The sequence below is a fragment of the Cnephaeus nilssonii genome (assembly GCF_951640355.1).
Source record: "Cnephaeus nilssonii genome assembly, chromosome: 2".
Taxonomy (NCBI): Eukaryota; Metazoa; Chordata; class Mammalia; order Chiroptera; family Vespertilionidae; genus Cnephaeus; species Cnephaeus nilssonii.
Window position 1 is genome coordinate 28563253 of NC_137073.1, and position 17510 is coordinate 28580762.

The 17510-nt window shown below is 42.1% G+C and overlaps 1 protein-coding gene across 2 annotated transcripts in view; it reads left to right on the forward strand.

Annotated features, from left to right (window-relative positions):
• Positions 1 to 12229, forward strand: part of TPST1 (tyrosylprotein sulfotransferase 1) — an 89605-nt gene extending 77376 nt beyond the window's left edge. The window contains exons 4-7 of one of the 2 annotated variants that reach the window (XR_013815177.1): positions 4172 to 4222; positions 6553 to 6598; positions 8696 to 8752; positions 11729 to 12229. Coding sequence is in view for 1 of the 2 variants with exons in the window: in XM_079799806.1 (XP_079655932.1) it covers positions 4172 to 4222; positions 6553 to 6570 (69 nt within the window). In the remaining variant the exon portion in view is untranslated. Of the gene's footprint in view, positions 1 to 4171; positions 4223 to 6552; positions 6599 to 8695; positions 9199 to 11728 lie in introns of those variants that run through there. The other variant, XM_079799806.1, reaches the window with a different exon arrangement.
• Positions 12230 to 17510: the final 5281 nt, after the last annotated feature.

The window sequence follows — 17510 nt, forward strand, 5'->3', positions numbered from 1 at the left end:
GATCTTCCAAAAATCTACGAAACACAGAACCTCTCCTAACTGAGCTGATGGCAGCTGTATATTTCCAGTTGGTAGTTGCTTAGGCCAAAAACCTTAGAGTCATCCTTGACTCTCCTCTGCTCTGTCACATCCCATATCCAATCTGTTAGGACCGTGGTCGGCAAACTGCGGCTCGCGAGCCACATGTGGCTCTTTGGCCCCTTGAGTGTGGCTCTTCCACAAAATACCACGGCCTGGGCGAGTCTATTTTGAAGAAGTGGCGTTAGAAGAAGTTTAAGTTTAAAAAATTTGGCTCTCAGACTAAAAAGGCAATCCCATTTACCATCGCTCCAAAAAAATTAAGATACCTAGGAATAAACTTAACTAAGGAGGTAAAAGACCTATACACGGAAAACTACAGGACACTGAAAAAAGAGATAGAGGAAGACGTAAACAGATGGAAGAACATACCATGTTCATGGATTGGTAGAATCAACATCATTAAAATGTCCATACTACCCAAAGCAATCTATAGATTCAATGCACTCCCCATTAAAATACCAACGGCATATTTCACAGACCTTGAAAGAACTCTCCAAAAATTCATCTGGAATAAAAAAAGACCCCGAATAGCCACAGCAATCCTGAGAAATAAGAATAAAGTAGGAGGGATCTCAATACCAGATTTCAAGCTGTATTACAAAGCCACTGTTCTCAAAACAGCCTGGTACTGGCACAAGAACAGACATATAGATCAATGGAACAGAATAGAGAATCCAGATATTGACCCAAACCACTATGCTCAATTAATATTTGACAAAGGAGGCATGAACATACAATGGAATAAAGACAGTCTCTTCAATAAATGGTATTGGGAAAATTGGTCAGATACATGCAAAAAAATGAAGCTTGATCACCAACTTACGCCATACACAAAAATAAACTAAAAATGGATACAGGACTTAAACATAAGACGGGAAACCATAAAAATACTAGAGCAATCCACAGGCAGCAAAATCTCAGACATATGCCAAAAGAAATTCTTCACTGACACTGCCCCTAGGGCAATGGAAGCTAAAGAGAAAATTAACAAATGGGACTACATAAAAATAAAAAGCTTTTTCACAGCAAAAGAAACCATCAACAAAACAACAAGAAGGCCCACTGCATGGGAGAACATATTTGCAAATGGCATCACTGATAAAGGTTTAATCTCCAACATCTATAGGCAGCTTATACAACTTAATAAAAGGAAGATAAATGATCCCATAAAAAAAAATGGGCAACAGACCTAAATAGAATCTTTTCAAAAGAAGACAGAAGGAAGGCCAAGAGACACATGAAAACATGCTCAACGTCACTAATTATCCGAGAGATGCAAATCAAAACAACAATGCGGTACCATCTCACACCTGTCAGAATGGCTATCATCAACAAATCAACAAACGACAAGTGTTGGCGAGGATGCGGAGAAAAAGGAACCCTCGTGCACTGCTGGTGGGATTGCAGACTGGTGCAGCCACTGTGGAGAACAGTATGGAGTTTCCTCAAAAAACTGAAAATGGAACTCCCATTTGACCCAGTAATCCCACTCCTGGGAATATATCCGAAGAAACTAGAAACACCAATTAGAAAGGATATATGCACCCCTATGTTCATAGCAGCACAATTCACCATAGCTAAGATTTGGAAACAGCCTAGGTGCCCGTCAGCAGATGACTGGATCAGAAAACTGTGGTACATCTACACAATGGAATACTATGCTGCCATAAAAAAGAAGGAATTCTCATCATTTGCAGCAACCTGGGAGGAATTGGAGAACATTATGTTAAGTGAAATAAGTCAGTCAATGAAAGAAAAATACCACATGATCTCACTCATTTATGGATAATAAAGAACATTATAAACTTGAACAAAAAGATAGATACAGAGACAGTAAAGCATCAAACAGACTGTCAAATTACAAGGGGAAGGTTAGGGAGAGGTGGGGGAGATAAGAGATCAATCAAAGGACTTGTATGCATGCATATAAGCATAACCAATGGATGCAAAACTCTGGGGGGTGGGGGCATATATGGGAGTGGGGTGTGGGGGGGCAATGGTAAGATATGTACACATATAATATCTTAATAAAAAAATTGAAAAATAAAATAAATACATAAAAAAATAAAAAATTTGGCTCTCAAAAGAAATTTCAATCTTTGTACTGTTGATATTTGGCTCTGTTGACTAATGAGTTTGCCGACCACTGTGTTAGGAAGTCTACATGTAATTAGAAAAACAAATCCACAAACCTACCACTCCTCACCACCTCCACTGCCACCCTCCTTGCCATCCTTTCTCATCTGGATTACTGCCGTAGCCTCCATACTTCAGTCAAAACAGAGGAACGCAAGTCTGAGGATGGTGCTTCGTAGCTTCCCATTTCCCTGCATTGGACAAATAACTTAACTTCTCTATGCCTTTCTCTCTAAAAAGATAATGCCTCCCTCCAGAGATTGTGGGTTCCACGAGATAGTACATATGAAGCCCTTACTTAACACTAACCTGGTGCAGAGAAAGTAGTAAAGTTTAGCTGCTGTTCTTTTCATTTTTATTTCCAGTGCACCCTCCAAATCAAACGCCTACTTTTGTCTTCCTGTCGCTTTCTCAGTGCTTGAGGTGGGGGTGGTTCTGTAGGGAGGTGTGGATTCTGAGTACCTAACTCATCGCTGTCAGACAAAATCCTCAGTCCTTAGTGCCAGGGAGTAGTATGTCCAGAACACTGTTTCTTGTTGCCAAAGGAAATTCCATTCCTAGCTTTGCTGTTTTTGTAAGCAATGCAGGACTTGGTTTCTTGCACTAAATAGGGATTGCTTTGTCAGTAGAAAGTGTTCTTTTTGTCAGTACCAAAACTTTACCCTCTTAATTATATATCTATACTGGAGGCCCGATGCATGAAATTAGTGCAAGGGGCTCGGCCCTCGCAGCCCCAGCTTCATCTGGAAGGTTGTCCGGAAGGTCATTCGGCTGTCTGGCCTAATTAGCATATTATGCTTTTATTATTATAGATAATATAGCTTAATTATAGCTATATAATAATGTCTTAATATCTGGTAGAATAAGCCCCTCCCATTTTGTTCTTTTTAAGATTACTTTGAGTCGTTTTGGTCTTATGCATTTCCATATAACTTCTACAATCAGCTTCAAATTATCCCTTCCCCAGTCCCTGAAAATAGTATGTCTCTCTATTTATTTGGTCTTGTCTTATACATATTTTATTAGATTTATTCTCAGGTATTTGGTTTGGGCTTTTTTAATATTAGTATAAGTGGTATTATTTTTTAAAATTATTTCCTAATCACAGGCATTAGAAACATAATTTTACTAATAGAAAAGAGTAAATTTTTAGTTATAAGATTGCCCTGGTCAGGTGGTTTAGCTGGTTGGAGCATTGTCCCATGCACCAAAAGGGTCACAGGTTTAATGCCCAGTTAGAGCACATACCTGGGTTGTGGGTTCAATCCCCGGTCAGGGCATGTATGGGAGGCAACTGATTGATGCTTCTCTCTCACATTGATGTCTCTCTCTCTCCCTTCCTCTCTCTCCAAAAAGCAATAAGCATTATCCTTGGGTGAGGATTAAAATCAATCAATCAATAACATCTTAATGTTGTGTGACTAGTTTGGGATTTAAAAAATAATAATTATCATAGGATTTTATGAGGTTAAAAGTATTTATAATTTTAAGAATCATCTACTATTTAAATTATTATGGGAATCTTGGGTACATTAAGAAAGGTTGGATTAAATCCAGGGTTTTAAGGTTGGAGATTTCAAAAGGAAATCAGGTGGAGCCTATTCCTAGACTGTGGGAATTCTGTGTTGGTTGCTTGAGAGAGATGCGCTAGGGCTTGTTTCTCTCTCAGCTAAAATGATTAGAACTTGGGGTGTTGGGACGTTGTTTTTCCTTCTTCCAATACTCTGAGCCCTCTCCCAGCCAGCCCACTTTGGGAAGCACTGGGGCAAATGTGGAGCAGGTGAGATCAGAGTGAATGGGTTTCACTCAGTTCTTCAACCCTGGCTGCTCTTGAACTGGCAGGCTTCCCTCCGATTTTAAAACTCACCAAGAATGAAGCAGTAAGCCCACCCACCATCAGGTACTGCAAGCTCAGAAGTGATGATGACAATACCTGTTTGCTTTCTTTTTGCAGGTCTATAAAGGAGAATTTCAGCTACCTGACTTTCTTAAAGAGAAACCTCAGGTACTGTATCTGTTTTCTCCTCTTGATGTATAATAGATGGGCTCTTGAGTTGAAGTGATCTTTTTAAAGATAATATGTGCTTGTAGTAGAAAGATTGGCCTCTGGTAATTGTTGGTTTTAACAATAATTTAATGCAGTCTTAATTTCAGAGAGCTCACTATCTTCCAAAACTAGGGAAATACTTTATTAGTAACTAAAATCCGATTGCTTGAGGTCTTCCAGCCACACAGTGTTCCACATTTAAGGGGCCTGCCTGTGTATCTGCCCCAGGCCCATTATAAAAACAGTCACAGAGATGTAAAGTACAGCGTAAGGAATTTAGTCAATATTTTTATTAACTAAATAGGGCGTCAGATGGGTACTTAGACTTATTGGGGTGATCACTTTGTAAATTATGTAAATTATATAAATGCCTAATCATGTTGTACACCTGACACTAATATAATATTGTATATCAACTATAATTGAAAATATTTTAAAATTTTTAACTCTTCTCAAGGAACCCCTGATCTATCAAAAAAACTGTGATAGACTTTTGTATATAAGGGGTTGCAGGCCCTGAGCCTGGGCAGGGCATGAATTCCCAGAAACCTGGGTGAATTCGTGAAGAAGCTGTTACTCACAGGCTATGGCATTTGGAGCCAGAGAATAAGCCAAGATTCAGAGTCTTGAAGGAATGTCAAATTCTAAGACTGTTTTGCATAATAAGTCTGAAGGAGTCAAGAAAGGGTATGTAAGACTAAAACTAAAGGGACACCCCAGCTTCACAGCATACACAAAATCATTTCTAGGTGGGTTACAGACCTAAATGTGAAAGGCAAAATAATAAAGTTTTTAGGAGACAAAAGAGGAGTATCTTTATGACCTCAGGAGGGGAGGGTTTTTAAAAACTGTGGTACATCTACACAATGGAATACTATACTGCTGTAAAAAAGAAGGAATTCTTACCATTTGCAACAGCATGGATGGAACTGGAGAGCATTATGCTAAGCGAAATAAGCCAGTCAGAGAAATATAAATATCACATGATCTCACTCATTTGTGAAATATAATGAACAACATAAACTGATGAACAAAATCAGATCCAGAGACAAAGAAGCATCGATCAGACTGTTAAACCTCAGAGGGAAGGTAGGGGAGGGTGGGACTAAGGGGGAGAGATCAACCAAAGGACTTATATGCATGCATATAAGCCTAACCAATGGACACAGACAACAGGGGGGTGGAGGGCATGGGTGGGGATGGGGTGGGGGGGACAATGGGAGAATAAGGACACATATGTAATACCTTAATCAATAAAGAAAAAAAAAAGAGGGAAGGATTTCTTAAACAAGTCATTGAAAATACTAATCATTGATTTTAAAATGGCTAAGTTGGACTACATTAAAATTGAGAATGTTTACTTATCAGAAAGCATCATAGAGGGAGTAAAAAAGTAAGTGGGAGAAAATGTTTGAAACAAATGACCTATCTGTGGAATATAGATAATTTCTACAAATCAATAAGAAAGATATTTTTTAAATTGGGCAAAAGGTATATCCAGCACTTCAATCCCCTTATTCTGGTAGTTTCATTTACTGCATCCCACATGTACTTAGGAAAGGGCCTATAAAAGACTTTGGTTAACTTCTTATAAATGGGAACACTGAAGCCCACCGAACCCTCACCCTTGACACTTAGCTAGAATGGCTCGCAGAACTCAGGGAGGCTTTGTACTTGTGGTTACAGATTTATATTTATAAAGGATACAGTCAGGACCAGCCACATGAAGAGACACAGGACAGAGTCTGGGAGGGTCTCAAACAGTTTCTGCACCCATTCCCCTTGGAATCGGGGTACTTCTTCCTCCCACACATCCGAGTGTTCGCCAACCAGGAAGCTCCACTGAACTCTGGCATCTTGGGTTCTAATTACATAGGCACGATTGATTGGATCATGGGCTTTGTGATTGAGCTCAATCCCCAGTCAACGTCCCCTATCCAGAGGTTGGGCTGGCTGAAAGCCCCAGCCCTCTAAATACAGGGTTGCTGTTTCTGGGGAGCAGCCCCATCCTGAGTCATCTCATCTCTTAGGGTAAACTCAGGTGTGATCCAAGGGGCTCATGAATAACAGACACTTCTGTTTTGCAGGAATTCCAAGGAGTTAGTCTCCCCATCAGGAACCAGGGACAAAGGCCAGTGTAATTGTTTATTATTCAGCAGTAGCAGCCTGAGTTCAGTAGAAAGCCTAATCAGAGCCTGCAAACTACACCTGATATTTTGGCCAGAGCTGTCTTTTCTCATGCCGACCAACTCTGAGGACTTTAAAACAGCTTTTGCTTTTTTTGACAGACTGAGCAAGTGGAGTAGCAGAGCCAGGAACCTCTTACATCCTAAGGTGAGGTTTGGGGGACATGGCTGGTCTTTGGGTTTCCCTCTTAGGCTCTTGTAGGCGGGCAGGGTGGCCAGTGGAGAGCACAGCTCTGGAGTCGGTTGGCCTGGGTTGGAATCTTGGCTCTTTGTGACATTGAGCAAATTACTCAACTTCTCTGTTTCTTATTTCCTCATCTGTAAAATGAGGACAATAGTAACAAGAGAGTGGTAGCAAGAATTAACCATAATAATGGTTATTTGTCAAGGTCACATCCCAGGTCGGAGAACCCAGGGCTGAAGAACACCAGTCCCTCCACCCTGCTTTCTCTGTGTGCTGACATGCACATAATTTTGTACTAATATTTGGGAGGGTTAGTTGGTTTGTTTTTCAAGTCTGCCCTTGCTGATTTTAATGTATTATGAGTCTTACCTTTGTAACTTGCATTGTCTCACGGTAGCTAAGGACTGCAGTTTGGGCTAGGCCAGCCATGCCCTAAAGCCCCCTTTATATATGAGTAAATCACCAGGTGCATGTCCAGGGACACCAGCCACTTAGTGGCAAAGCTGGATTCTGGACCCAGACCCCCTGATGAGCCACTCAGAGCTTACCCCCCTCTCCCACACTTGCTGAAGATTCTATTTTACTCTGAATGATGTGATGCCTTAGATCATTTGGAACTTGAAAAGCTTTTTGAAAATTTGATTTTTGCTTGCTGTTTTATTTTTATTTTATATAATAGCCATGTATTGAGTACATACCAAGCATAACATGCTAAGCATTTTATATATAGTATATAAGTGGTATATATTATATGGTATCCTATATAATAAAAACCTAATATGCTAAGTGTCCAACCATTCATTCCACCATTCGACCAGTCGCTATGATGTGCACTGACCACCAGGGGGCAGACACTCTGACAGGTAGGTTAGCTTGCTGCTGGGGTCCAGCCGATTGGGACTGGGCGAGATAGGCTGGACACGCCCTGAGCAAATCCATGCACCAGACCTCTAGTATAATATATAGTATGTGAAACAACGTCTATGATAAATATATGTATGTATTTGAATGAGTTCATTCAAGCGTCCAGGCACTCTGGCAAGTAGGTAGTACTATTCCTGTTGTACTGATGAGAAAATTGAGATTGAATAATTTGAATAGATTTGTATGACTTGCGGTGTGTTTGTGGATTATAGATAGTATAAGCACATGAATACTGTTATGCCATGTCAAATCACGATGGCAATGAGCTACTAACATGAATAGGTTTTAGGATTTACGTTTGTCCTGTTGCTAAGGAGCAAATACTAAATGTTAGACTTATACTCTATGGATATGCATATCCAACAGTTGTTATCAGGCCTTGGATAATTCTGTTTATCCAAAATACTTTCAAAATTTATAAATCCCCTCCCCAACACACACACACACACCACATACGGCTTTATTTATTGACTGCTATTTTACAAGACACATCCAGACAAACTTCTCTAGTAACAAAGTACAGACATGATCCCTGAAAGTATAGTGTTTGTTTTACAAGACATAATGCCATGTCAAGTTGACTCTAGCATTTCATTCTTGTTTGCCAATCGAGGCCTGTAGGTGCCCACATGCATTGAGGGAAGGATCCCGGAGAAGCTAGAAAGACAACAGAGCAGCTCAGGACAGATACCAGTCTGTCTTCTTGTCTTTTGGATCCTTTGTCATTTGAATGAGAGTTGCTGTGATATCTAATCCTTCCTTAGCATCCACTTTCTCAAAAGAAGAGTCAGCATGTTGGACCTCTGGACCTTTGACGGCCCTACCAGTGCCCCCGCAGGAGCTTCAGTTGCTATGCCAGTGCAGTCATTTAGAAATGGGCAGGAGCAGCCCTTGCTTTGCCTGCCATCTGCCTGTTTTGCACATGGGAGCTACTGGCAGGCATCTCCGTGCATCCCAGCCGGAGGGAGAGCATGCCTCTCCCATGGTCCTGAGGTTAGCTATTCTCGGAATTGTTGATCCTCCTGCCCATCTACCTGGCTCATGTCAGGCCCACAGCTGGGAAGGAGGCCACGTGGTGCAGGGGAAGAAGGAGCTGGGACTCCACACCTGTAACCGAATTCCTTTTGTTTGCCCTAGGGAAGACTGCTGCCTTTTCATCTGGGACTGGCTGTCACCTGCTGAGATCCAGGGCGTGTACGTACCGTGGCCCGCACCTCCTGTTCATTTGTCAGACTCCTCCACTGAGAGGGTGGGATGAAGAACACATTTGGGCCTTCCTGAGTGATCTGTGTCCTGAGCACAGCGCTCTTGATTCTATTGCATGCACAACCCAGCGGATTAGGAGTCCAGAAGGGACGTGCGCTTTCTGTTAAAACTGCTCTGGTCTTTATCTTCTCTTACAAGATTCCAAACTTTGTTTTAAAGGGGAGGTTTAAAATTGGCATTCTGTAAGTAAAAATTTGGTCAGTTTCTCTTGGTTTTGTAGAATACTCGTATCTGTTTAAATGTATTGATGTGGATAATACTAAATATCTTAATTATTTAAATTGTATTGTTTCTGAGAAGATGAGGGATTACTGTATACATTTACAATGTAATGACTTTTGTATTTTATTTTTCAAAATAAAAGCTTTAAGTGTGAAGCATTCTGGCAGTTTACATATTTTCATTACAAGATCTTTGATTCAATTTAAAGTGAATACTTCTGCCAGGCCAATTCATTATTCATCACCTTCAACAAAATATTTCTTAAATCTATCCCCTTCCCTTCAACTCCACTGCCCCACCCTCATCTATCACCATCTATCACCTAGGTCAGTGGTCGGCAAACCGCGGCTCGCGAGCCACATGCGGCTCGCGAGCTACGGTTTGCCGCTCTGTTGACTAATGAGTTTGCCGACCACTGTCATATACTACCCTTTACCTCTTTGCACACAACATGCCACAATTGCCTAATCCTCACAGCTTCCAACTAAATGGTAACATTTAGTCTAGTCCAGTGGTCGGCAAACTCATTAGTCAACAGAGCGGCAAACCAGGGCTCGCAAGCCGCATGTGGCTCGCGAGCCGCGGTTTGCCGACCACTGACCTAGGCTAATGCAGTATACAGCCTCCTAACCAACACCCTATCCCTCCTCTTGCCCCCTCAAATTCTGTTCAGCACAAGGCAGAGTAAGAGTTTTAAAATGCACATCTGGCCCTAGATGGTTTGGCTCAATAGATAGAGTGTTGGCCTGTGGCCCAGGGACCGGGGTTGGATTCCAGTCAGGAGCTCATATCTTGGTTGCAGGCTGCTATTCGGCCCAGGCCCTGGTTGGGGCACGTGCAGGAGGTAACCAATCAATATGTTTCTCTCACATTGATGTTTCTCTCTGTCTTTCCCTCTCTCTTCCACTCACCCTAAAAATCAATGGAAAAATATCCTCGGGTAAGAATTAATAAAACAAATAAATAAAATAAAATGCACATATGGCCCTGGCTGGTTTGGTTCAGTGGATAAGAGCATTGACCTGCAAACTGAAGGGTCCCGGGTCCCGGTTCCCGGGTTCGATTCCAGTCGGAGGCGCATATCTCTGTTGCAGGTTCGATCCCTGGTCCTGATCCCTGGCCCTGATTGGGGTGCATGTGGGAGGCAGCCAATTGATGTGTCTCTCTCACATCGATATTTCTCTCTCTGCTCTCCCTCTTCCTTCCATTCTAAAATCAATGGGAAAATATCCTTTGTTGAAGATTAACAAAAATAAAATAAAGTGAAGTAAAATAAAATAAATAAAATGCACATCTGGGCATGACCCTCCCACTTACATTTCATTTAGAGTAGAATCCAGACTCCTGCCGGATCCAGCTACTGCCCTCCTCCCCATCATGTTTAAGCCAATCTCTTCCACCTTGCCTTTGTGCTCCGGAGTTCTCTGCGTTTCCTGGAACACATCAAGCTCTTCCTGCCTCTGCACATTATATTCCTCTCCCTGAAATGTCCTTCCCTTTGCTCTTTGCCTGATGTCTCCTTCTCCATTCTCTGGTTTTAATAAAGTCCACTTCCTCCAGGAGGCTTTCCCTGATGCCTGGAACTCAAAAAACTAGGTGCTCATCCTGCCTACGTTCCTTCACAGTATCACCTTACACACACACTGCAGTTTTTAATCTCTTTGTGGACTTTTTTATTGTCTGTCTTGTGTGCAGATGGTAATTTCATGGAAGACAGAGCCTGTGTCTTTTCTTGTCCATTGTTTATGCCCCTGATACCTAGCAAAGTGTCTGACACATTCTAGCACCCAGTAAAATAGTTGGCAAATGGTAATCTTCCCAGAAACCTCTGACATATCATTTTACAGATGAGGAAACAGACGCTCAGCCAAGTGAGGTCGCTTACGGGAGTCCCCTCAGCTAGTGCCACAGAGGTGCCCTGGTATCTAGGCCCCAGCCTGACCCATATAGCATTCTCTCCACTCCACTCCCTTAGCCCTGCCCGCTTTGGTTTAAAATAAATACTGCTGCCAGATCAATTCTTTGTTCAGCACTACCTCTTGTCACTCCTTTGTTCCAAAGCCTTCTTTGATTCTCTAATGCTAACACATTACGTCTAAACTATTCTGCCTCCACAATATAGCCTCACTACTCCCTGGGTACAGTATACTTCCTCCCTGTCTCCTCACATACCCTTCATTTTCTGCTTCTTCCAGATGCCTATACGCCCAATCCTCTCCCCTCTACCTGGGAAATGCCAGCTTCATTGAGGACTCACTCAGCTGTCTTAAGTCCCATTTCTTGCTACTCAACTGCTCCAACCACCAAAAAGCAATAAAAATCAGCATTAGCTTAACTTCCATTTTGCTTATTTCCTCTGTTAGTCTTATGTCACCAACTCTGTAGGGAAGAAGTCACATACTCCTATAGAGCCTATCAGAATGGGAGGGAAGGACATATTCAGACTAACCCAGCCTGACTCCAATACTTGCCTCTAAGGAACGTATGCTTTTTATTCCCCACACCTGTCCACTTTGCACGGGTGGGAGTATATTGGAATAGGAAGAGGACAGAGAACCACTGCACAGAATGGTTGACTCGGGAAAGAGGAAACCACTATACAGCTAGCCTGAAGAAGCACATGCTATGGTATCTCCATCCTCACTGGCGTTCCTTCTCTCACCAAGCTTTATTTTCTTTAAGCCCTGTGAAGAAGAGCATCTCTGTGCCACATGACATCTTGGACCACCTCCCTGAAGTTGACCGTATTTGTGAAATGTGATTTGATGGAATCAAATGGAACTCCTGTTGAACAAATGCAAGATGGCTGGAGTACAATCTTAAAAAGAGGTAACTGGGTGAAGGACCAGGGTGGACGTGTGACCTGTGACTATGGAAGGGCTTCCTGGAGCCACCATAGCCATGGCCACAGCCAGCAGTGAACCTGGGGAGCTAGGGAGAAGCCGGTGTCCTTAGTGGCTATGGCAGAAGCTTGGAGAGAGCATCAGCCAGTGGGAATCATAGACGTTTAAAATGAGGGGGGAATCTTAGTAATCACTTACCAGGGGTACCGATAATTTCAAGAGAAACATCAAAAGTGCTTTATTCAAAGTAATGTCCATCACTAGCCACACATTCCCCCCATCTTTCAGGTAATTTGTGGATACCGTCCCAATAGAACTTTTCTTGTTTTGAGGCAGACCATTCAGAGACCCAATTTTCCACTTCTTCGTACGTTTTGAAGTCCTGCTCAGAAAGTGCGTGTGCCATCGTTCAGAACCAGTGGTCATCTAAAGGAGCAAGGTCTGGTGAATACCAGTAGGCAAGTAACCATTCTGGTAACATTTAACCAGAGGTTCTCATAGTGCAGGCCCTGTGATAACCTCTTTACATGTTTAAACTCATTTACTTCTCATAATTACCATCTGAGATAATTTTACAAACACTGGCTCAGGGAGGTGAAGCACCTCGTGCAGCTAGTAAGTGACAGAGTCAGGATACAAATACAAGCAACCTGGTTCCAGAGCCTACGCCCTTAACCACTGCCTCTCAATCATCATCTGTATTTACACCCGGATAGAAAATTGTCACGAGCATCGAGTGACAACTGGTTAAGTGCCTCCCTTGTACTTAGTAACCTGCTAGGTGTAATTAAGAGTGTGTGTGCCAAAAAGTGTAGGCAGATCACTGCCCTTGGGAATTTATGGTCTTGGTGAAAATCAAGAAAAATGTAACAATTATTTCAAGCTCTAACAAGGCCTATAAAACCTGGCTGGTAGGTGATAGACACATAATGGTCTAGGCAAGATTCCATTTAGTGTTACCCCAAGTCTGCATTTCCAGGGAGCTACGGATTCTGGGCTTTTCTCTGGCAAGGTCAGTGCTGTCACATTGAGTTCCCTTTGTCACTACTCAACACAGTCCTCGGCAGGCACTTTAGGCCTTTGCATAAAGCACTTCCTTAGTTATTCTGAATTAGGCAAAAGAGATCCTTTTTATTCACTCTGGGTTTAAGTCCTAACAAAGCAATTCATTGAGTGGTGTGTGTGTGTGTGTGTGTGTGTGTATGTGTGTGTGTGTGTGTGTGTGTGTGTGTGTGTGTGTGTGTAGTCTTGTTAGACATGAAAACAAATGACTTTGACTCTCCCTTTGGGGTTTATTATTACTGGAGATCCAAAATTGAATGATTTTCACAATAAAACCACTATTTTTGTTGTTATGCTGTAGAAATGGCTTTATGGCCTTACCCTGAGAAGGAAAGCCTAAAATGCCCTCTATTGGTCTAACGTGGAATGACTGTTAACCATATGAAAAAGTTTAATGTTGAAAGCAACAAGGGGAAATATACCACAAGGGTATGCAAAACGTTCTCTGCAAAGATGTCTATTGCAATGTAGTTTATAGAAGCAAAAAATTAGAAACAACCTAACAATGGGGGGGTTGGTTAAATGAATTCACAAAATAGAATATTCTTCAGCTCATAAATATGAAATTGAAAAAAATATCAAAAATATTTGTTATAGTAAATAAAAATCTGAGCTCACAAAGCTGTTTATTATGATTCCATTTTTATTAAAGAGTAGGTAAACAAGTAAGTAGGCTATCTAAATTGATAGACAACAGAAAGGACCTATGCCGCAATGTTAGCAGTGTTATCTCTTCCTGGTGGAGTTGTGGGGAGTCTTGTTTTCTTCTTTCTGCTTATTTTCTAGACATGCTACTATAAATGTGAGTTACTTCTGCAAATAAAAAGTAGAAAACAATGAGAGGTTTTGTTAAAAAAAATAAATCAAAAGATTTAATCCTCCTAATCGTATAACTTAAAAACACACACAAACTGGGGGCTAGAGCAATGCTGTGACTTATTCACAGCTACATATCTAGTTAACATTGACTTAAAGTTCACTTACTTTCTGATAAATCTCATTATTTTAGCCAATTATTTTTATTTAAAAATTAGTACTATTAAAAATCTGAAGCCTTTGCCAGGTTCCAAGATCCTCAGTTGTTTAGAGCATCGTCCTGATACACCAAGGTTGCGGGTTTAATCCCCAGTCAGGACACATACAAGAAGCAACCAATGAGTGCATAAACAGGTGAACAACGAATCTCTCTCTCTCTCTCTCTCTCTCTCTCTCTCTCTCTCTCTCTCTCCCTCCCTCCCCCTCTAAAATCAATATACAAAATAATCAGAAGACTTGACTATTAGTTGTTCTTCAGAAATGAATAACTTGGACTTGAATTGGAAATGAAGCAGGGTATCAGCTATGAGGACATTTAGTGGAGCACATATGAAAGGATCACAATGAGGGTAGCATTGATTTATTTCTTATACAACTGGTCTAGGCAAACTACAGCCGGTGAAATAAATCTGGCCACACCTATCATTTATGTCTTGCCATGGCTGCTTTCCCTCAACAGCAGCAAAATTGAGTAGAGACCAATGAATGGCCCGCTAAGCTGAAAATATTTACCATCTGGACCTTTGCAGAAAAGTTTGCTCTTGCCTCAGGATAGTGAATATTTCAGCACACCTTAATGTTTCTTACCTACCAGAAGGACTTCCTTTTTTTAATAAATCTTTATTGTTCAGATTATTACAGTTGTTCCTCTTTTTTCCCTCATAGCTCCCCTCCACCCGGTTTCCACCCCACCCTCTGCCCTTACCCCCCTCCCCACTGTCCTCATCCATAGGTGTACGATTTTTGTCCAGTCTCTTCCTGCACCCCCACACTCCTTTCCCCTGAGGATTGTCAGCCACTCCCTTTCTATGCCCCTGATTCTATTATATTCACCAGTTTATTCTGTTCATCAGATTTTTTATTCACTTGATTTTTAGATTCACGTGTTGATAGATATGTATTTGTTGTTCATAATTTTTATCTTTACCTTTTTCTTCTTCCTTCTCTTCTTAAAAAATACCTTTCAGCATTTCATATAATATTGGTTTGGCAGTGATGAACTCCTTTAGCTTTTTCTTATCTGTAAAGCTCTTTATCTGACCTTCAATTCTGAATGATAGCTTTGCTAGGTAGAGTAATCTTGGTTGTAGGTTCTTGCTATTCATCACTTTGAATATTTCTTGCCACTCCCATCTGGCCTGCATAGTTTCTGTTGAGAAATCAGCTGACAGTCATATGGGTGCTCCCTTGTAGGTAACTAACTGTTTTTCTCTTGCTGCTTTTAATATTCTCTCTTTGTCTTTTGCTCTTGCCATTTTAATTATGATGTGTCTTGGTGTGGTCCTCTTTGGATTCCCTTTTTTGGGGGTTCTCTGTGCTTCCTGGACTTGTAAGTCTATTTCTTTCACCAGGTGGGGGAAGTTTTCTGTCATTATTTCTTCAAATAGGTTGCTCTCTTTCTTCTTCTGGCACCCCCATAATTTGGATGTTGGTATGCTTGAAGTTGTCCCAGAGGCTTCTTACACTATCTTCAACTGTTTGGATTCTTATTTCTTTTTGCTTTTCTGGTTGGGTGTTTTTTGCTTCTTCGTATTTAAAATCTTTGACTTGATTCTTGCGATCCTCTAGTCTGCTGTTGGATCTCTGTATATTATTCTTTATTTCAGTCAGTGTATGCTTAATTTCTAGTTGGTCCTTTTTGATATCCTCAAGGGTCTCACTAAATTTATCAGCGGTTTCTAGAAGATTCTTGAAAAACCTTATAACTGTGGTTTTGAACTCTATATCCAGTAGTTTGCTTTCCTCCATTTCTTTCATTTGTGACCTGTTTCTTTGTCTCTACATTTTGGCTGCTTCCCTGTATTGATAGAGTGACTTTGTGTGCTAGGTGTCCTATAGGATCCAGTGGTCACCCTCCCCAATTACCTGAGGTGGACACTCTTGGTGCACCCCTCTGTGGGCTGTGTGCACAGTCTTGTTGTAGTTAAGCCTTGATTGCTGTAGGTATCACTGGGAGGAATTGACCTCCAGGCCAATTGGCTGTGAGGATCAGCTGTGTCTATGATGGGAGAACTTCTGTGCTGGAGACACCCTTATGGGGCAAGACTTGCTTCAGTGGGACTTTGGTGTTCACTGAGTCTGCCCTGTGAGTGTGTCCTTTATGGATCTGAGGAGTTGTAATCTGGATGGTCCCACTCTGACCACTGAGTACACTGGCTCTTGGATCTCCAAGGAGGTGCAAATTTAGCCTCTGCCTGAGGCCACCCAGCAGGAGCTATGGAGAGATCTGCAGATTACTCCTCTTTGTTTTGGGTTTGTAGGTGCCCAGATGAGGCCCAGCTGTGAAGTAACACAAGCTGCTGTGGGGCCTTGGGACTTCTTTTGGAAGTTTTGGGGCTCTCTGACCCAGCTGCAGTTTGTTTGGTAATTTTAGATTGTAAAGAGCCAGGCCATTCATATGCAAAAGCCTCTGCACACAGCTTGGGGGGGGCGGGGTCTCAGGGAATCAACAGGGTGGAGCAAACAGCTATGGCTGATCCTCAGCCCTGCCCTAAGAGGCCCTCGGGTCTCAGTGTCCCTCAGGTCTCAGTGTCCCTCGGTAATCGCTGCAAGCACCTCTAAGAGAAAGCCGCCCTCGAGTTCTGCCCGCTGCCAGACAGTCCAGTTTCTCCCTGTATGAGTCTGGGTCCCCAGAGTCTCACCAGGAACTGGAGTTCAGAGCAGTCGGGAGCTTGTGTCTCCCCCCTGATTGAAAAAAACAACTGCATACTCAGTTGCCAGCCCTTTCCACGTGCGTGCGCCTCCATACCTCTGCACTTTACTTCCACACCTCCTCTGAGTCTCAGTGTGCTTTTCTCTTTCCTTCTAGTTGTAGAATTTCCACTCAGCAAACCTTCCTGTGGTTCTGGATGATGTCCGTTTTGTCTTTTAGTTGTAGTTTTGAAGTGGTTGTGCGAGGCAGCAATTCAGGTGTTTACCTATGCTGCCATCTTGGTTTCTCCCCAGAAAGACTTTCAACTGGCAATTCTAAACAAATGTCAGAGTTAGGAAGCCCCTAAAAGGCAAGTTGTTTTTCCCAGATACCTTTTACTGCCTCAGAGAAGGAGGCCTCTCCCAGCCTCAAGTCCAAGGCAGTTTCTAAGTGGTGGGGGTGCCTGTGGGGAGAAAGGCTGAGGAATGGTGAAGAGGCCCCCAGAGATGGGAACATTAGAAGACAGCGTGCAGGGGATTATATTCTCAGCTAACTTCTTCCTCCACTTGTTGGAAACCAATTGAGGTGATAGATATTTTAGTAGTGAGGTACTTAAACCTGAGCTGAGAGATCAGTGGAAATGCTATATAAATTGGGCATGAAGTGGGAGGGGGAATTGGGGATGTGGCTCCAAGATACTCACCCACCCACCAGTGGAATTTAACCATAATGCTTCCCGAGGTGACTGGAGACATAGGGATGAGAAATGAATAGGCAATAGTAGGCAACACAACTATAGACCTTCAAACCAGACTCATAAAACAGTATTTTTATGGAATTCTAGATGTGTTATTTTGGCATCTGTATTTTGTTATTTGTTTCATTTAATTAA